The following is a 17,365-nucleotide window of genomic DNA, read 5'->3' as shown; positions in this document are numbered from 1 at the left end:
TATGAAAGTATAAAACTCACTATATAGATGAGAATGTAGTTAAATTGAGACTACAATAATACCATCATGGTGGTACATAAATCACGTTGACCTCTAGTATTAAAATTAAAAGACAAATGTAATAAAAATAACTATACTTAACAATAATTTGGTAATAGATACACATTATCTACAAAATGTAAATTATGGCCGGGCACAGTGGCTCACACCTGTAATCCCAACACTTTGGGAGGCTGAGGTTGGAGGATCACTTAAGCCCAGGAGTTCCAGACCAGTCTGGGCAACATATCAAGACCCCCATCTCTATTTTTTTTAATGTAAATTATGACATTAATAACATAATGTGAGTGAGAAGTTTCAATTTAGATTTATCATATGCAAGTGAAGTTCTTTTCAGCTTAAAATAGACTTATAACTATAAAATGTTTTACATAATCCTCATGGTGACCACATACACACATACACACACACACACACACACACACACACAGACCTGTAGTGGGTACACAAAAGAGAAAGGGAGAGAAAGCTTACCACTATGAAAAAGATTATCAAATTACAAAGAAGACAGCGAGAGAGGAAGAATAGAACAAAAGAACTACAAAACAATTAACAAAATGGCAATAGAAGTCCTTACTTCTCATTAATTACATTAAATATAAATAGATTAAATTCTTCAATCAAAAGACAGAGTGGCTGAATGTATTAGAAAACAAGACACAACCATATGCAGCATAGAAGAGACTCACTTTAGCTTTAAAAATACAGATAGCCTGAGAATGAAGGAATGAAAAAAGATATTTCATGAAAACTGTAGACAAAAGAGAGCAGGGGTGTCTATACTTACATCAGACAAAATAGACTTTAGTCAAAAAATGTCACAAGAAATGAAGGTAATTATGTATTGATAAAGTGGTCAGTTCATCAAGAAGATATAACAGTTGTAAATATATATTTGCCCAATGTTGGAACACCTAAATACATAAAGAAAATATTAACAGAACTGAAGGATGAAACAAATAGTAACACAGTAGTAGTAAGGGACTTCAGACCCCACTCGCCACAATGGATAAATCATTCAGGCAGAAAATCAATAAGAAAAACAGCTGACCTGAACAACATTAGTGACCAAGTAGACCTAACAGACATATGTATAACATTCCATTCAACAGAGCAGAACACACGATATTTTTGAATGCACATGAAACATTACCCAGGATAGATCATATGTTAGTTAGGTCACAAAACAAGTCTTAACAAATTCAAGAAGATTGACATAATATTAAGTATCTTCTTTTACCTCAATGCTATGAAACTATAATAACAAGAAAATTGGAAAATTCACAAATATGTTGAAATTAAACAAAATACTCCTGAACAACCACTGGGTCAAAGAAGAAAGCAAAAAGGAAATCCAAAAGTATCTTGAGACCAATGAAAACAGAAGCACAACACAGACAAAACTTATGGCATATAGCAAAAGCAGTTCTAAGAGGAAAGTTTATAGGAATAAATGCCCACATCAAAAAATATGAAAGATTTTAAATAAATAACCTAGTGTTACACCTCAAAGAATTAGAAAAGGAAGAGCAAACTAAGACCAAAGTCAGCATAGGAATGAAATAATAAAGATCAGAGCAGAAATTAATAGAGACTAGAAAAATAATGGAAAAGATCAATGAAGAGTTGCACTTTTGAAAAACAAACAAAATAATGCAAACCTTTAGCCAAAGAAAAAAAGAAGATGCAAATAAAATTATAAATGAAAGAAGAGACATTACAACCTCTACCACAGAAATCGAAAAGATCTTAAGAGACTAATATAAAAACTATAGGCCAGCAAATTGGATTACCCAGAGGAAATGTACAAAGTCCTAGAAACATACAACTTACTAAGACTGAATTATGAAGAAATATAAAATCTGAATAGATTAATAATCTTGTGTATAGTAGATCCTTTAGACTCCTTAAAAAATGGTTAAATAAGCCCTTAAGACTCCTTTTAAAAACTATTAAAAGCAATAAATTGAGTAAAGTTGCAGGATGAAAATCAACATATAAAAATCTGTAGCATTTCTATACACTAACAAGAAACTACCTGAAAAAGAAATCCAGAAAAAAATCCCATTTACAATAATAAAAAATATCAGGAATAAAGTTAGCCAAGGAGGTGAAAGATCTATACACTGAAAACTATAAAGCATTGATGACAAAAAGGAAAAAAAACACAAATGAAAAAATATCCTGTCTTTTTGAATTGGAAGGATTAATATTGTTAAAATGTCCATACTGTCCAAAGTGGTCAATCCCGTCAAAATTCCAATGACATTTTTCACAGAAATAGAAAAATCAATTCTCAAATTTGTATGCAACCACAAAAGACTCTAAATAGCCAAAGCAGTCTTGAGCAAAAAGATCAAAGCTGGAGGCATCACACTACCTGATTTTAAAATATACTACAAAGCTATAGTAATCAAAACAGCATTGTACTGCAATAAATACAGAAACACTGACCAATGGAACATAACAGAGTCCAGAAATAATTCCATATGTTTACAGTCAATTGATCTTTAACAAAGGTATTAAGAATACACAATGGAAAAAATAAATGGTGCTGAGAAACCTGGGCATCCATATGCAGAAGAATGAAAAATTGCCCATTATCTCACATCATATACAAAAACGAATGAAAAAAGACTTAAAAGTAAGATGTGAAACTGCAAACTACTAGTAGAAAACATAAGGAAAAGCTTCTTAACATTGATCTGGGCAGTGATTATTTGGACATGACCCCAAAAGCACAGACAACAAAAGCAAAAATAGACAAAGGGGATTTCATTAAACTTAAAAGCTCTGCACAGCAAAGGAAACAATCAAGAGTAAACAGACAACCTATGGAATGGGGAAAATATTTGTGAGCCATATATCTAATGAATATCTAAAATATATAAGGGAAACAAAAAACTCAACAGCAAGGAAACAAAGAATCTGACTGAAAAATGGGCAAAGGACCTGATAGACATTTCTCAAAAGAAGACATACAAATGGCCAACAGGCATATGAATAAATGCTCAACATCATTAATCATCAGGAAAATAAACCACAATGAGATATCACCTCACACCTGTTAGAATGACTATGATCAAAAAGACAAAAGTGCTGGCGAGAATGTGGAGTGAAAGGAATCCTTGCACATTGTTGGAAATGTAAATTAGTGCAGCCATTAGTGTAAAGAAAGCAGTATGGAGATTCCTCAAAAAATTAAAAATAGAACTACTATATCATCTAGCAATCGCACCATATCCAAAGGAAATAAAATGAGTATATCAAAGAGATACCTGTATTCCCATGTTTATTGCACCATTATTCACCGTAGCCAAGGTATGGAATTAACCTAACCTGGATAAAGAAAATGTGTAGTACATACAGTGGAATACTATTTAGCCTTTAAAAAGAAGGAAATCCTGTCATTTGTGAAAATGTGGATAAACCTAGAGGACATTATGCTATGTGAACTTAGCCAGGCATGGAAAGACAAATACTACAATGGGCTGGGCGCAGTGGCTCACACCTGTAATTCCAGCACTTTGGGGGGCCAAGGCAGAGGGATCACATGAGGCTAGGAGTTTGAGACTAGCCTGGCCAACATAGTGAAACACCATCTCTACTAAAAATACAAAATTTAGCTGAGTGTGGTGGCACGCACCTGTAATCGCAGCTACTCCAGACGCTGAGGTAGGAGAATCACTTGAGCCCAGGAGGCAGAGGTTGCAGTGAGCTGAGATAGCGCCATTGCACTCCAGGCTTGGTGCTGGAGACTCAGTCTCAAAAAAAAAAAAAAAAAAAAAAAGAAAGAAAGAAAGAAAAAAAATACTGCATGACCTCACTTATTTGTGGAATGTAAGAAAGCCAAACTCATAGAAGCAGAAAGTAGAATGGTGGCTCTCAGGTTCTAGTTTGTTAGTTTGTGGGGTTGAGATGAAGAAGGGGAGGTGTTGGTGAAAGCATACCAAGTTTCAGTTAAACATTGTGACTATAGTTAGTAATAATGTATACTTGAAAATTGTTAAGTGAGTAGATCCTAAATACTTTCATCACACAAAAAATGAAAAGTATGTGAAATACTAGATATGTTAATTAGCATTTCACAGCATATGCACATTTAATATCAAAGTATCACTTTATATACCATAAATATATACAATTTTTATTTGTCATTTATACTTTAATAAAGCTTGAGACAATACATACATAAAATACAATTTACATGAAAGAGCAAAGGCCTCAAAACAGCCATTCTTGAAAACTTTGCTCCACCAGATATCAAGTCTAATTGTAAAGCTAAAACATAGTATGGTATTAATGTAGGGATATACTAATAGACCAATGCATCATAATAATGTGTCCAGAAACAGAATGTCCAAATATGACAGAGATAATATTGCAGATCAGTGGGTAAAAATAGTTTTCAATAAATGTTGCTGAAGCAATTGGATAACCATATTGAGAAAAATGAAATTAGACCCATACTTCAACCATACAGAAAAGTCAATTTTGGTTGGATTAAATACTTAAATGTGAAAGACGAAACAACAAATATTTTAGGAACACATGTAGGAGAATGTCTTTATGACCTCAGTGTAGTGAAGGATTCCTTAATTTCATCATAGCCTAAAAGAAAAATACTGATTGTCTTAAAATTAAGACTTATAGTCATCAAAAGACACTATAAGAGAAGATAAAAATCATGTCATAAAGTGGAAGAAAATATTTCCAGTGCATATAACTGGCAAAGAATTAGTATTTAGAGTGTCTAAGGAACCTCCAGCAGTTTGATAAGAAAGCAACATCTTAATATGAGCAAAAACATACATGGATGGCTTACAGAAGATAAACAATTAATATGCTAAAATTGGAAAAAAGACTTAATCTCATTAGTAATTGAGGAAATGCAAATTAAAATACAATATGTTTTTGCATCTACCAGATAGGAGAAAAAGGAGAAGTCTACAAATACCAGTTGGAAGGGACACAGAACAGAAAATACCCACATCCATTGAACCTGTTGGCTCAGCTCAGCTGTTTTGGCCAAGAGTTTGGCATTTGTTAGTAAAGTTGCACGTGCACATAACCTATCACCAGGAATGACATTCCTAGATATATACCTTAGAGAAACTCTTGCCCAATGGGAATTTTGAGAATGCTCATAAAAGCATGATTAAAAAAAAGAAAAACCGAAAACCCCAAACCATCTAAAAAGTCATCAGCTGTAGATTTGACCAATTTCAATATATTCTTACTATGGGGTACTACACAGCAACAAAAGTTAATTAAAGCTACAAGGATTAACATGGATGAATCTCAGAGACAAAAGCAAATTATAGAATGTATATATTAGGATTCTGTTTATGAAAGTTTGAAATCAGGCAAACATAACAACATATTGTTTTAGGATGTATACCTAGATGGCAAACTGTAAGGCAAAGATTAACAAAATTTTTAAATTGAGGTTACTTCTTGGAAGTTGAGGAGAAAGAAAATACCACTGGGGAGGGGCCAGAAGGCCTGTTTTATTTCCTAAGCTGGTTGGTGAGCAAATCTTTCATTCATTCTATTATTTAAAAAAAAAATTCATGTAAGTCTTACTCTTTTGGCTGTTTAATTTATTTTACCATAAAAAATTTAAAAACAGAAAATGACATGCCTCTAATTTCCCTCATGATTCTGATAAATTTCAGCCCTTGAGAGAGATGTGCCCAATTTGCAAATCTCTGTGAATCTTGGCCAAAAGAGTTTTTTGTCAGACTGTATTTCCCTTGGTTTAAGAAAACAATGGCTATTTTAGTTTTCTAAATGTAAAATTATATATAATACTATACTGAATATGACTTTTGTAACTATAAATACTTATCCTTGTCTGTTTAGATTTCTATTTCTTTTCCACCCACCACCTACCACCCACCTCTACCCTCAACCCTTGAATATTACCACACAGTGGCCACATTAGAAGCCAAGGATTGCTAGTGGGCAGAGAATTTTGCAGCTGTTAACTTCTGAGCTAACAATCCCATCTGTATCTCCTCATCCTATAAACATTCTGTTTGGCAGTACTGTTGAGATCTATCTCTCCTCTTTTACTTTCTAATTAACTTTCCATGTGTTTTCTTTAAATTCACCACCAGCTTGGCATAAAGTAATTTGCTTCACCAGGTGGTGTTTCACACATTCCAGATGTTACTATAGGTCTTAACCCTGTATCAGCTTCATGAGTAACAACAGTACAATAGTACTTTATGACAGCCACCAAATGAGTTGCAGAATATAGTTGATAAAGGATAATTGTAAATAGAGAAACCATGTAATTGATTATCCAAACTGTAACATTTTGGGGGAGTTAAAGAGGGGACTATTAATAATTATGCTGAAATAACAGGTGTAAACTAGAATAGTCCTGGGGTGTAGGTCATCCTGATTATAGAGGAAGCTAGCTCAGTGAGCACCCAGCCAAAGGCACATCGGGTCTGGTACAGGTTATCCTTTCAACGATTAAAACATCATAAACAGTAATCACCCTGGGTTAAGAAATGTGTGCGACCATAATTGTAGTACTGAACCAGTACTCTTGGTAGATGTGTCTGCTAGGCTCCATTGACACCAACCAATGATGTACCTGTTTACTGATAAGGAGTTTTACTGGAAATTCATGTGAAGCAACAAGTGCCCAACTATTCTATGCGGGAAAGGTCATTTTGTATGTTTTGTCATTTTTTTGTTTGATTACCACCTGAAGAAGCACAAAATTATAGTACCTTGGGTCCTATTCTATATGGGCTCAAAATCTAGAAATATGACAAGAAGAATGAAAATTTTATCTGGAGATGAAACAGAAATGAGTTGTACAGATTTATAAATAATAATAAAATTATGAAAGTGAGACTTTATTGTGTTCCTACTATGTTCCAGGCACTGAATTCTACTCATAGCACCTACTCATCTTAACAGCCCTATGAAGAAGGTATTATTTCTATTTTCCACATGAGGAAACTGCCAAGAAATTTGCCCAGGGTTACATAGGTGGGAGACTTAAGAAAATAAATTTAAGTCTGTTTGATTTAAAAACCTGTCTTCTATCTACTATGACTACTGATTCTCTGGATTTTTTCTTTTATTATGTAGATTACCAACTGTATCACTGCTGGTGCAAGGGTCAGGCACCCTTTGCACATTCCTAAGGTGACTCTTAAGTTTCCTCTAAACAACTGCTATTGTGATTAATACATTAATTTCAGGAAGCACCTTACCATGATGTTTATGTCTGTTAGCAATGGGGCCTAACAGATCCAATTCTCCTACTTAGGTGGGTAATGCTGACATTTATTTTTCCTCATAAAGACACGCTCATAAGATATGCTTAACTGTTTACTTAGCCACAGTTAAGGATTAGCGGTTGTTTATAACTTATCTTAGCAATTAGAATAAATATATAATCATCTTAGTTAAGCTCTCATAACATTTCTAAGTTGTCACACTAAATTATATGTCTGAAAATTAAAAAGAGAAATCACTAGGATGGTGGGTAGTCTAGTTTAACTAGACTAGTTATGAATATATATCCATTTTGGAAGTGATATGGTTTGGATTTGTGTCCCCACCTAAATTCACATTGAACTGTAATTCTCAGTGTTGGAGGAGAGGGGCCCGGTGGGAGGTGATTGGAACATGGGGGTGGACTTCCCCCTTGCTGTGCTCATGATAGTGAGTAAGTTCTCACAAGATCTGGTTGTTTAAAAGTGTGTAGCACTTCTCCTTTCTCCCTCTTTCTCCTGCTCTGGCCATGTAAGACATGCCTGCTTCCCCTTCACCTTCCACCATGATTCTAAGTTTTCTGAGGCCTCCGCAGCCCTGCTTCCTATACTGCCTGCAGAACTGTGAAGTCAATTAAACCTCTTTTCTTTATAAATTATCCAGTCTCAGGTGGTTCTTTATAGCAATGCAAGAACAGATTAATGCAGAAAATTGGTACCAGGAATGGGGCATTGCCATAAAGGTACCTGAAAATGTGGAAGCAACTTTGGAACTGGGTAACAGGCAGAGGTTGGAACAGTTTGGAGGGCTCAGAAGAAGACAAAAAGGTAACAGAAAGTTTGGAACTTCCTAGAGACTTGTTAAAGTTGTGACCAAAATGCTGATAGTGACATGAACAATAAAGTCCAGGCTGAGGTGGTCTCAGATAGAGGTGAGTGAACCAAAGATCACTTTTGTTATGCATTAGCAAAGAGGTTGGAGGCATTGTGCCCCTGCCCTAGAAATCTGTGGAACTTTGAACTTGAGGGTGATGATTTAGGGTATCTAGCAGAAGAAATTTCTAAGCAGCAAAGCATTAAAGATGTTGCCTGGCTGCTTCTAACAGTATATGGTCATGTGCATGAGCAAAGAGATGTTCTGAAACTAGAACTTATATTTAAAAGGGAAGCAGAGTGTGAAAGTTTGGAAAATTTGCAGCCTGACCATGTGGTAGAAAGCAGAACCCATTTTCTGGGGAGGAATTCAGGCTGGCTGCAGAAATGTGCATAAGTAAAGAGGAGCCAAATGTTACTAGCCAAGACAATGGGGAAAATGCCTGGAAGGCATTTCAGAGAACTTTATGGTAGCCCCTCCCATCTAGGCCTGGAGGGTTAGGAGGGAAGAATGGTATTGTGGGCTGGGGCCAGTTTTCCACTGCCCTGCACAACCTCAGGACACTGCTCCCAGGATCCCAGCCACTCCAGCCCCAGCTGTGGCTAAAAGGGCCCCAGATACATCTAAGCCACTGCTCCAGAGGGTGCAAGCTGTAAGCCTTGATGTTAGGCCTGCAGGTGCATAAAGGGCAAGAGTTGAGGCTTGGGAGCCTCTGCCTAGATTTTACAGGATGTATGGGAACATTTGGATGTTCAGGCAGAAGTCTGCTGCAGGAGCAGAGCCCTTATGCAGAACCTCTACTAGGGCAGTGTGGAGGGAAAATGTGGGCTTGGAGCCCCCACAAAAAGTCCCCTGTGGGGCACTGCCTAGTAGAGTTGTGAGAAGAGGTCCACCATCCTCCAGACCCCAGAATGGTAGATCCACTGACAGCTTGTACCATGTACCTGGAAAAGCCACAGGCACTCAATTCCAGCCTGTGAAAGCAGCCAAGGGGGCTGTACCCTGAAGAGCCACATAGGCAGGGATGGCCAAAGTCTTGGGAGCCCACCCCGTGCATCAGTTTGGCCTGGATATGAGACACTTGATATTATACTACAAAGCCAATAGTGATCAAGTAAGTTGCTGTAGTTTGTTTTAGGATTTCTCTAAATAAATATTTACACCACACAGGCTGGGCATGGTGGCTCATGCCTGTAATCCCAGCATTTTGGGAGGCCAAGGCAGGTGGATCACTTGAGCCCAGGAGTTTGAGACCAGCCTGAGCAACATGGTGAAACCCCATCTGTACAAAAAAATAAAAGAATTAGCTGGATGTGGTGGTGCATGCCTATGATCCCAGCTACTTGACAAACTGAAGAGGTCAAGGCTGCAGTGAGCTGTGATTGTGCCACTACATTCCAGCCTGGGAAACTGAATGAGACTGTCTCAAAAAAAAAATTAAACTTATAATTTAAAAACGTCTCAGATGGTAAATTCACTGGCGAATTTTATCAAAGATTTAATGAAGACATATCAATCCTACACGAACTTTTTCAGAAAACATGTCAGAGGAAACATTTCTACCTTTTTTTAAAAGCCAGCATCATCCCGATACCCAATCAGACAAAAACAGTATTTAGGAAACAATGGCAATAGCAAAACACACAAACAGAAGAATAAAAAACACTAGAGACCATTGTCCCTCATGAATACAGATGCAAAATCTTGACTAACACATTTCCAAGTAGGAGCCAGCAATATATGAAAAGGATAGCACATCATAACCAGGTGGGGTTTACCTCCAAATTGCAATGTTGGTTTAACATTCTGAAATCAATCAAGATAATTCACATTCTGTATTAACAATATGGGAGAAGAACACTAAGATTATCTCAGAAGATGCAGCAGGAGTATTTGATGAAATTCAGTACCTAGATTGCTTAAGTAGAAGTAGAAGAGAACTCCCTCAAGGTGATAAAGGGCATTTATGAAAACCTAGAATCAACATCATACTTACCGGTGAAAGACTGAGCTCTTTAATTTCAAGAGTGGGAATCAGGAAAGAATGTGTCAGTTCTGCCTTCTATTCAGCGATGTACTAGAGATGCTATCCAGTACAATGAGGCCAACAGGTGGTACACAGAAATTGGAAAGGAATAAATAGAACTGTCTTTATTCCCAGATAATGTCATCCTCAGAAACTAGAATTTCAAATTCTTATAGAATAACTGAATTTAGCAAAGTTGCAGAATGCAAGCTTAATATAAACAATTGATAATATCCATATATTACCAACAAACAATTGGAAAGTAAAATTGCAGTACTCTTGCCTGCTTTCAGAACAGGAAAGACACAAACAACACAGTTAAATGCAATGTAACAAGCGCTTCACAGTAGTGCACCCAGAGAACCATGAGCATGAGGGGCTCCCTAGTTAGCCCGGGACAGGTACTGGAATGGGAATTCAAGGAAGAAAAAAGGATGAACTCTGGTGCAACTGAGTCATTGTCCTTACACAAGTCCTTATTGAGTGCTCATTTGTGCAACCTGTTGAATAGAGCCTGTACGCAAGGAGAAAAGTATACACTGACCTCTAGGACTTAGCACATTAAAGTCCCCATACAGGGGCAAAAACACAAATGAGGAGAATGTACATTTTGTGTGAATTAGGGAGTTAGTTTCCAGAGCTAAAGAGTGTCATTTACATAATTGCTCTTAAATCCTGCATGGGGGGTTCTTGCTAAAATACTCATGTGTGAGCTCATTTAAAAAATGATTTAACAATTTTTGTTTCCTTTGTTTTTTGTTTGTTTTTTTAATTCTAAGTGACAGTGGAAAGGGCAAAGGGACTCAGGGATAGACTTGGGTGGCAATCTTAGCTCTGCTGTTCGATCGCTATGTGATGTCAGCCAGTGAGGGACTCTTCCTGAACCTCTGTTCTTAGCATATGTGAAATGAGTACAAAAACGCCTCCCTCAGCCCTTTGTGTGCTGACTAAATTGTGCTGAAATGTATAAATCGTTCAGTATGATGCTTGACACATAGTAGGAGCGCAAGTGATACTCTTTTGCTTCTTTCCCTTTTAGGTATTTTAAAATGTTAGTCACTGAACTTCGTCAGAAATAAGGTACTTAAACTTCACAGGTCAAATATTCACTGTGACATATCCTGATTCAACGTTAAAATTACATTTCTGTGAAACCATGTATTCAGCTCAATGCTCTTAAATCAATACAATCTTTCTTAAATGTATCAGCAAATTAAATTTCAATAATTACACTTGCTACTGTGGTTACCTCTGAGTTCCTCTAAAACTCCTCTGTATTTTATTGCTGTGTAAATATTTAAAAGACTTTAAAAGGCTAATTTCAGATTTGGGCCTTCTCTTGTCAACAGTTTATATTTCGAGACCTTTTATATGGTTTGAATTCTTATTTGTGAAACCTAGCACAGCTCCCACATTGTTACTATTTACATTTTTTTGTAATGTGCCACAGGTTTATAAAACTTTCCATTTGAATTTTTGATGTGATTAGCTGCTTTTAATTACATCTAAAAATTCCTTGTCAAATAATGATTAAACACACAGAAACGAGACATAAGCAAAGCAAAACAGATCCACATGAAAACCACTTTAAGCCTTGTAACAAAAGCAAATCCGTTTAATTTACACATGTATGGAGGATTTATTTCAAATCGAAACAGAACAAAAAATAAATGAGGTGCGAAAAGCATGTAAGAGAAATTTAAAGTGTACAAGTTCAAATTTTTCTTTTTTCAAATCAGAGCATAATTGATTCTTCTGGGGAGATTTTTTGGAGTAAAAAATTAAACTCATATATAATTATGGTTCACAGTAAATTGCACTTACTGCCTGTTGAGCGAACTCAACTGGATTACTAAACCACAATGCCTCCTACCTCTGCGTCCGTTAAGGATCAAACTCTGTCCTCGTGAGTTCAGTAAGGCCCTAAATACGTAAGCACACTGCATGTTTTCTATGAGTTAGATTTGTCAGGCAGCCAGTCCCCTGCTGAAGAGTCTTCAGCAGATCCTCACAGCTTTCAGTATCAAGTTCAAATTCACACCCTCAGTGGAGCCAAGTTCCTTCATGACCCGTCTTTGTCTGGCTTCCTCGCTGGGCATCCCTACCTGCCATGCACACCTTTCCCTCTGGTGACATTACACTCCTCTGGATGCAGAGGCATGGTTTCCTGCCTTCTGCACTCACTCATTTATGCATTCTTTCAGCCATTCAGACATTCATCTCATAAATATTTATTGTCTACTATGTGCTAGGCACTGTGCTTAGTGGTGGGGATACAGTAGTCAGCCCAAAATAAGCCCTCTCCCTGCCCTCATGGGGTTACAGCCAAGTGGGGGGAAATAGACTTTACTCAATGAATTCCACAGACAACTACAAAATGACCATTCTGAGGAGTGCTACCGAGGCAAAGCACAGGCGGTGATGCAGGCCCCTGCAAAGTGCAGGGACTTGATTTTTGTTGGAAAGTGGGGAAAGCTTTTCTGAGGAAGTGACTGAGGCCCTGAGACCAGGAGGCTGATCAGAGTGTGCAGTGTGGTAAGTTGGAGGAAAGGCGAGAAGGCCGTGTATCTTGTCCACAGAGAGGAGGGAAGCATAAGCATGGCGAACTGCACTGTCCCAGGGAGACCCTCAGCCCATGCCGGCCCTGCAGGCGACTTAAGAATGGTGATATTTATCCCAGTAGCGTTCCGTGCCAGCGGGCTCTTCCTTCTCTCTGGATCCTCTTCTCCCATCATCTTCATCCCTCGAGGCTCAGCTCTAGTGTCCCCTTCTCTGGAAAGGTTTTAATGACCTTGTCCTCTCCAAAGGGTGAAATGTCCCCTCTCTGGCCTCATGGCCTGTTGATCTCTGCATCCTTAGCTCCTTTCACAGGCTCCTACACGCAGCAGGCATCATGAAGTGGAGGAACACGTGTGTAGAAAGCAGGGCCAAGCATGATTTCGAGGCTTGGTTTGCTGAGCATGCATGGACACAACTTGGCCATCTGAGTCCAATTTTCAGAGGCCCTCCCAGTGGTGGCCCGGACTCATCTGGTAGCAGTGCAGAGGCCCCTTGCCTCAAAAACCCCTCCCTTTAAATCCAAACCAAATTCCAGCTCGATACAATTTCAGATAGTAAGGAAACACTGGATGTGTGGTGGAAACGTGTGGTTTGTACAGAGGAACTCAACCTTGACGTGCTCCACACTGTCGGGGCCAGGCCTGTTCCCATCCTTGTTCCCTGCTTGGTGTTCCCATGGTGGGGATTATGAAGAGAGCCTGGAGAGGTAGGCTGTGCTTTTTGGGGATGTTCCAGTGAGTAACGGTGGACCCAAAATGGGGAATCACAGCCGCTAATTAGTGCGTAGAATGGAACAAATTCCCTCTCATCACAGAAAGGTATTGTATTTCGTGTTGAGGGAAAGGAGAGATTTGCCTACAAATTAGGCTGGAAACTGTAGGGAAGAAATTGTTTGTGGGCCAGACCCCCGTGCCAGGAATGTAATGGAATATGGCATAAGGAGAACGGGGTAGGTGCTCTCATAAATGGGTTTTCTTTAGTGTTTCCCTTCTGCCCTTCCGAAGTGCTTAGTTCCTGCTGTCCTCCGTGTTACTTGGCACTCACCCTGCCTGGACAATCGTAAACCCTTTTGCTCAGCGATTGCTTCCCAGCAGCAGCAGCAGCGCCCCCTGAGAAATGTTCACTCTTCAGTGTTCCACCGACCCTATGGGGGGAGATCGCTGCTTTCCACTTATTTCAAAATCATGGTGTGAATGGAAAGGCTTTGTTTGACATTATCTTCTGTTTGTACAATGAGCCACAAGTGAGCACCGCCTTGGCGCGCACCCACCTCGCCCCGGCCTCTGTCCCCTCCAGCCCCGCTCCACCGGCGCCCTCGCCCCGCTCGCGGCTACTGGGTGGCTTGCTCCTTCGTTCTGGTGGACTTGCGACTTTGCCTTGTCCTCCCTCTGGGTTCGCCGGATCTTGTGTTTTCCTCGTCCCAGAATGACCCATTCGGGCTTCGGTGTTTGGCTTCAGAACGACCACTGCCCAGCCCCGGGGACTCCAGGCCCCAGCACCTTCCGTCCCACCCCTCCCGCCAGTCTCCGCAGCAGAGGAAGACAATGACTAGGGGCCTCCGTGTGTTGGCTTTAATGTACACAGCGTATAACAAGGTCACACTACTCGAACATTCTTAGTTGTTGTTTTTTAAAAAAAGGAAATACGGAGATAGATGTAAATGAAGCATTGGACTGAGTTCTGGTTGCCTTTGGGGTGAGTTTGAATGAGGATGGCTGGAGGCTGTTGAAGCCAAGTCTTCATTTTAGCCTTAAGGAAGAATTTCTTTGGTTTGTGACAAAGGATCAAGGAAACCTTTCGCTGGGTGAGTGGTCGGCACTCTACCCTTTCTAAAGCTTGGTGTGACCCAATCAGGCGGCCCAAACTAGGATTAAACCAACCAAACAAGGCCTGTGAATTAAGACAATCTGCTTTGGGGAATCCACTTGCCCCAAATACTTAATCCCTGAAAGAGCCGCTTGCGTGCCCGAAGCATTGTCCTCACACAGCATTCCTTTCTTTACACTTCTTACTTCTGATTTGATTGAATTGTTTGTTCCTATAAGGCAAAGTGGAAATGTAGTCACCGGTTTTACTAGAAAATAGTTCTATATGTTTGGTTTTGTTTTGTTTTGGAAAATATTCTAAGAAAAGACTTAAAAAAAACTTTAAAAAGCACTCGATTGTATTTTCTTCTGAGAAAACTGCCAGATATGTTTGGAAAGCAGGGCTACATGTTGGAACTATTTCTTGGGGAAAATCATATTACTCAGCTGACAGGTTTTGAAGGTTGGGAATGCATGAACACCATGAACAATTGCTTTATATGGTGAAGTTGGTAAAGTTAACTTTTTTCTTTTTTTTTTTTTTTTTTTTTTGAGATTTGAAAATCCTTGGGATAGGGATAGGAGAGGAGCTCTTTACCAGGTAAATGCCAAAATACAGTTCTCCTGTGATCTTTACGGGTTTTACTACAGGTAGTGGCTTCCCACGATCTCTGGAATAGCTTCCTCATAAACTATTAAAGGCATACTTGCAGTATTCCTTTCTGTAGACTTTACAAGTTCTGAGGAAAAATTATTTTCCTCTTGTAAAAACTGTGTTCCTGTAATTATCTTGGGTTATATGGTTTTGAGGTCAATAAAAGGGAGACTTTTTGCCTGCAGCCTACCTTTCCTCCGTGTGAGTTGGAGTTTGTCACTTGGACCTCAGAACTGTTTCCTTATCCAACCCTCTCTGCTCTCTGCCAACCCTGCCCGCAGAGTCTTCCCCTACTCGTGAAAATAGTGCTGCACCTAATGCCATGGCCCCTCTCTTCACAATTCAGATCTGCGACCTAAGGACTCTTTTGGGAATCCGTAGCTGGCTCGAGCCCTGCACAGCCTCCCGCTGGTCCCCAGCAGTCTGGCCACCCCGCCTCAGGAAGCTGCACAGAACATCTTCCTCACGCAGTCCCCTCTCCCATGGAGATCTGCGAGTGGAAACCTGCAGACTCCCTGCTCTCCCAAGTCCCTGCCTCCCCCAGGAGTGCCTGAGCCTTGGTAGGGAGGTGGATGGATACAAGGCTCAATTTTGGCTAAAGCGCTCTGCCAAAAAAGAAGAGGACAAGACCCAACAGAGCCTGAAGGCTCCTGTCCTTGCAGTATGTGAGTCGGGGGAGGTGGTGCATGGAGCTTGCTTGGACTCTGCAGTGGGCAACCTGAGGTCAGAATTGCAGCTCAGCAGTCACACTGTTAAGCTCTCTGAGCCTCATTTTCCTATCTGTGAAGCAGAAATAATAATGCCTACTCACGTGGTTGTTTTTAGGTTTAAATTGAATAATAAGTGTAAAATACTTTGCATCCTTCCCGGCACATAGTAGGAATCACATAAGAGCATTTCTAGACCTTTCCACAGACATCCTGTCAGATGCCCCTACCCTCAGTGCTATCTTACCTTGGTCCTATTACCCCAGGTGTGAGTTTCTGTCCAGGCCCAGGCTGTCACATAAAACAGATTCAGTGCACATTTATAGGTAACGGCTAAAGAAACAACCACAAAGCCCTGCTGGGGAGCCCCTGAGCTGAGGTTGTGTAAGCATGCAGTGTGTATGTGGACAGGGCTGGGTGTGAATAAAGGCTGGAGTAAGACTCGGTAAGAACTTGAAAGCTGTCAGGCTGAAGGAGGAAGAGTAGGCCCCACAGTGGGCTAAATGACATCAAGAAGAGATTCTCCAGCCACAGGCTTAGTCCCGAGTGTGGGGTTAGAGATGGGCAGTGGACTCCTCACACATCCCTGCTCAGAGGTGCGGGTGCCTGTCACGGGCAGTTGAAATTCTCTTTTGGTGTCCTTGGCCTTCCCCACTCGCAGTGGCTCTCTTTGAAACCATGGGTACCCAGTGTCCTTCCTTTTCCCCCAGTTTAATCCTGTGCTCAGAATTAGATGCTGTGATCTGTGTGAGGGACATGGCATGGATATGGTAGCTGTGGGTGTTGGATGCCTCCTCTGCCATTACTCCCTCCATCTCTCTCTGCTCACAGACCCCAGGACTGGACAGAGGATCGAGGCCTGGACCCTAAGAATACCCCACTCCCTGAGCCAGCATCTCCAGTTGATGGAGGGACCAAAAAGCTAAGTGGGGTCAATCAGACACCTTCCCTGGGATGGTTAAAACTGGGACAGGCCAATGGAGAAGGTCCTTCTGTCTTTGGTCTGTGATGTGAGGAACACAGGGATCTTTCCTGGTGTGTGGAGAAAGAGGAGCCCAGAGCCGTGCTGAGCCAGGGGGGTGCCAGGGAGAGGCTGCCAGGCCTGGGCCCTGGAACCTGCCCCCCAAAGGCCCTGGAACCAGCCTGCTGCATGCAGTTGTGGCTTTTCCAGTCTGTGAGCTACTCAGTGCCCTTTCAACAAACCCTGCCTTGTTTTGCTTTAATCAGTTTGCATTTTCTGTTGCTTCTTTCTGGAAAAATCCTCTGTCCTTTGACTGACTCCAAGGTCTTCCTCCTTGAGGTGGATTTCTTAGTCACTATTAGGTATCCAAATATAGGAGAGTGTAAGGCGTTTTTCTTTCAACTATGTATTTTAATGAATTACATTCAGGAAATAAGTAGGAAATTAAATTCATTGAAAGACTATTGGTCTGTA

The 17,365-nt window shown here is 40.1% G+C and overlaps 1 protein-coding gene across 1 annotated transcript in view; it reads left to right on the top strand.

Annotated features, from left to right (window-relative positions):
• BBS9 (Bardet-Biedl syndrome 9) overlaps positions 1-16,856 on the top strand; it is a 547,551-nt gene extending 530,695 nt beyond the window's left edge. The window contains exon 23 of the mRNA XM_058445811.1: positions 16,762-16,856. Coding sequence (XP_058301794.1) covers positions 16,762-16,856 — 95 coding nt within the window. The remainder of the gene's footprint in view (positions 1-16,761) is intronic.
• The last annotated feature ends 509 nt before the right edge of the window (positions 16,857-17,365 follow it).

This window comes from Hylobates moloch, unplaced genomic scaffold (assembly GCF_009828535.3).
Source record: "Hylobates moloch isolate HMO894 unplaced genomic scaffold, HMol_V3 SCAFFOLD_1, whole genome shotgun sequence".
Lineage (NCBI taxonomy): Eukaryota > Metazoa > Chordata > Mammalia > Primates > Hylobatidae > Hylobates > Hylobates moloch.
The sequence above is the reverse complement of the archived record's forward strand: the minus strand, read 5'-3'. Positions and strand labels throughout refer to the sequence as shown.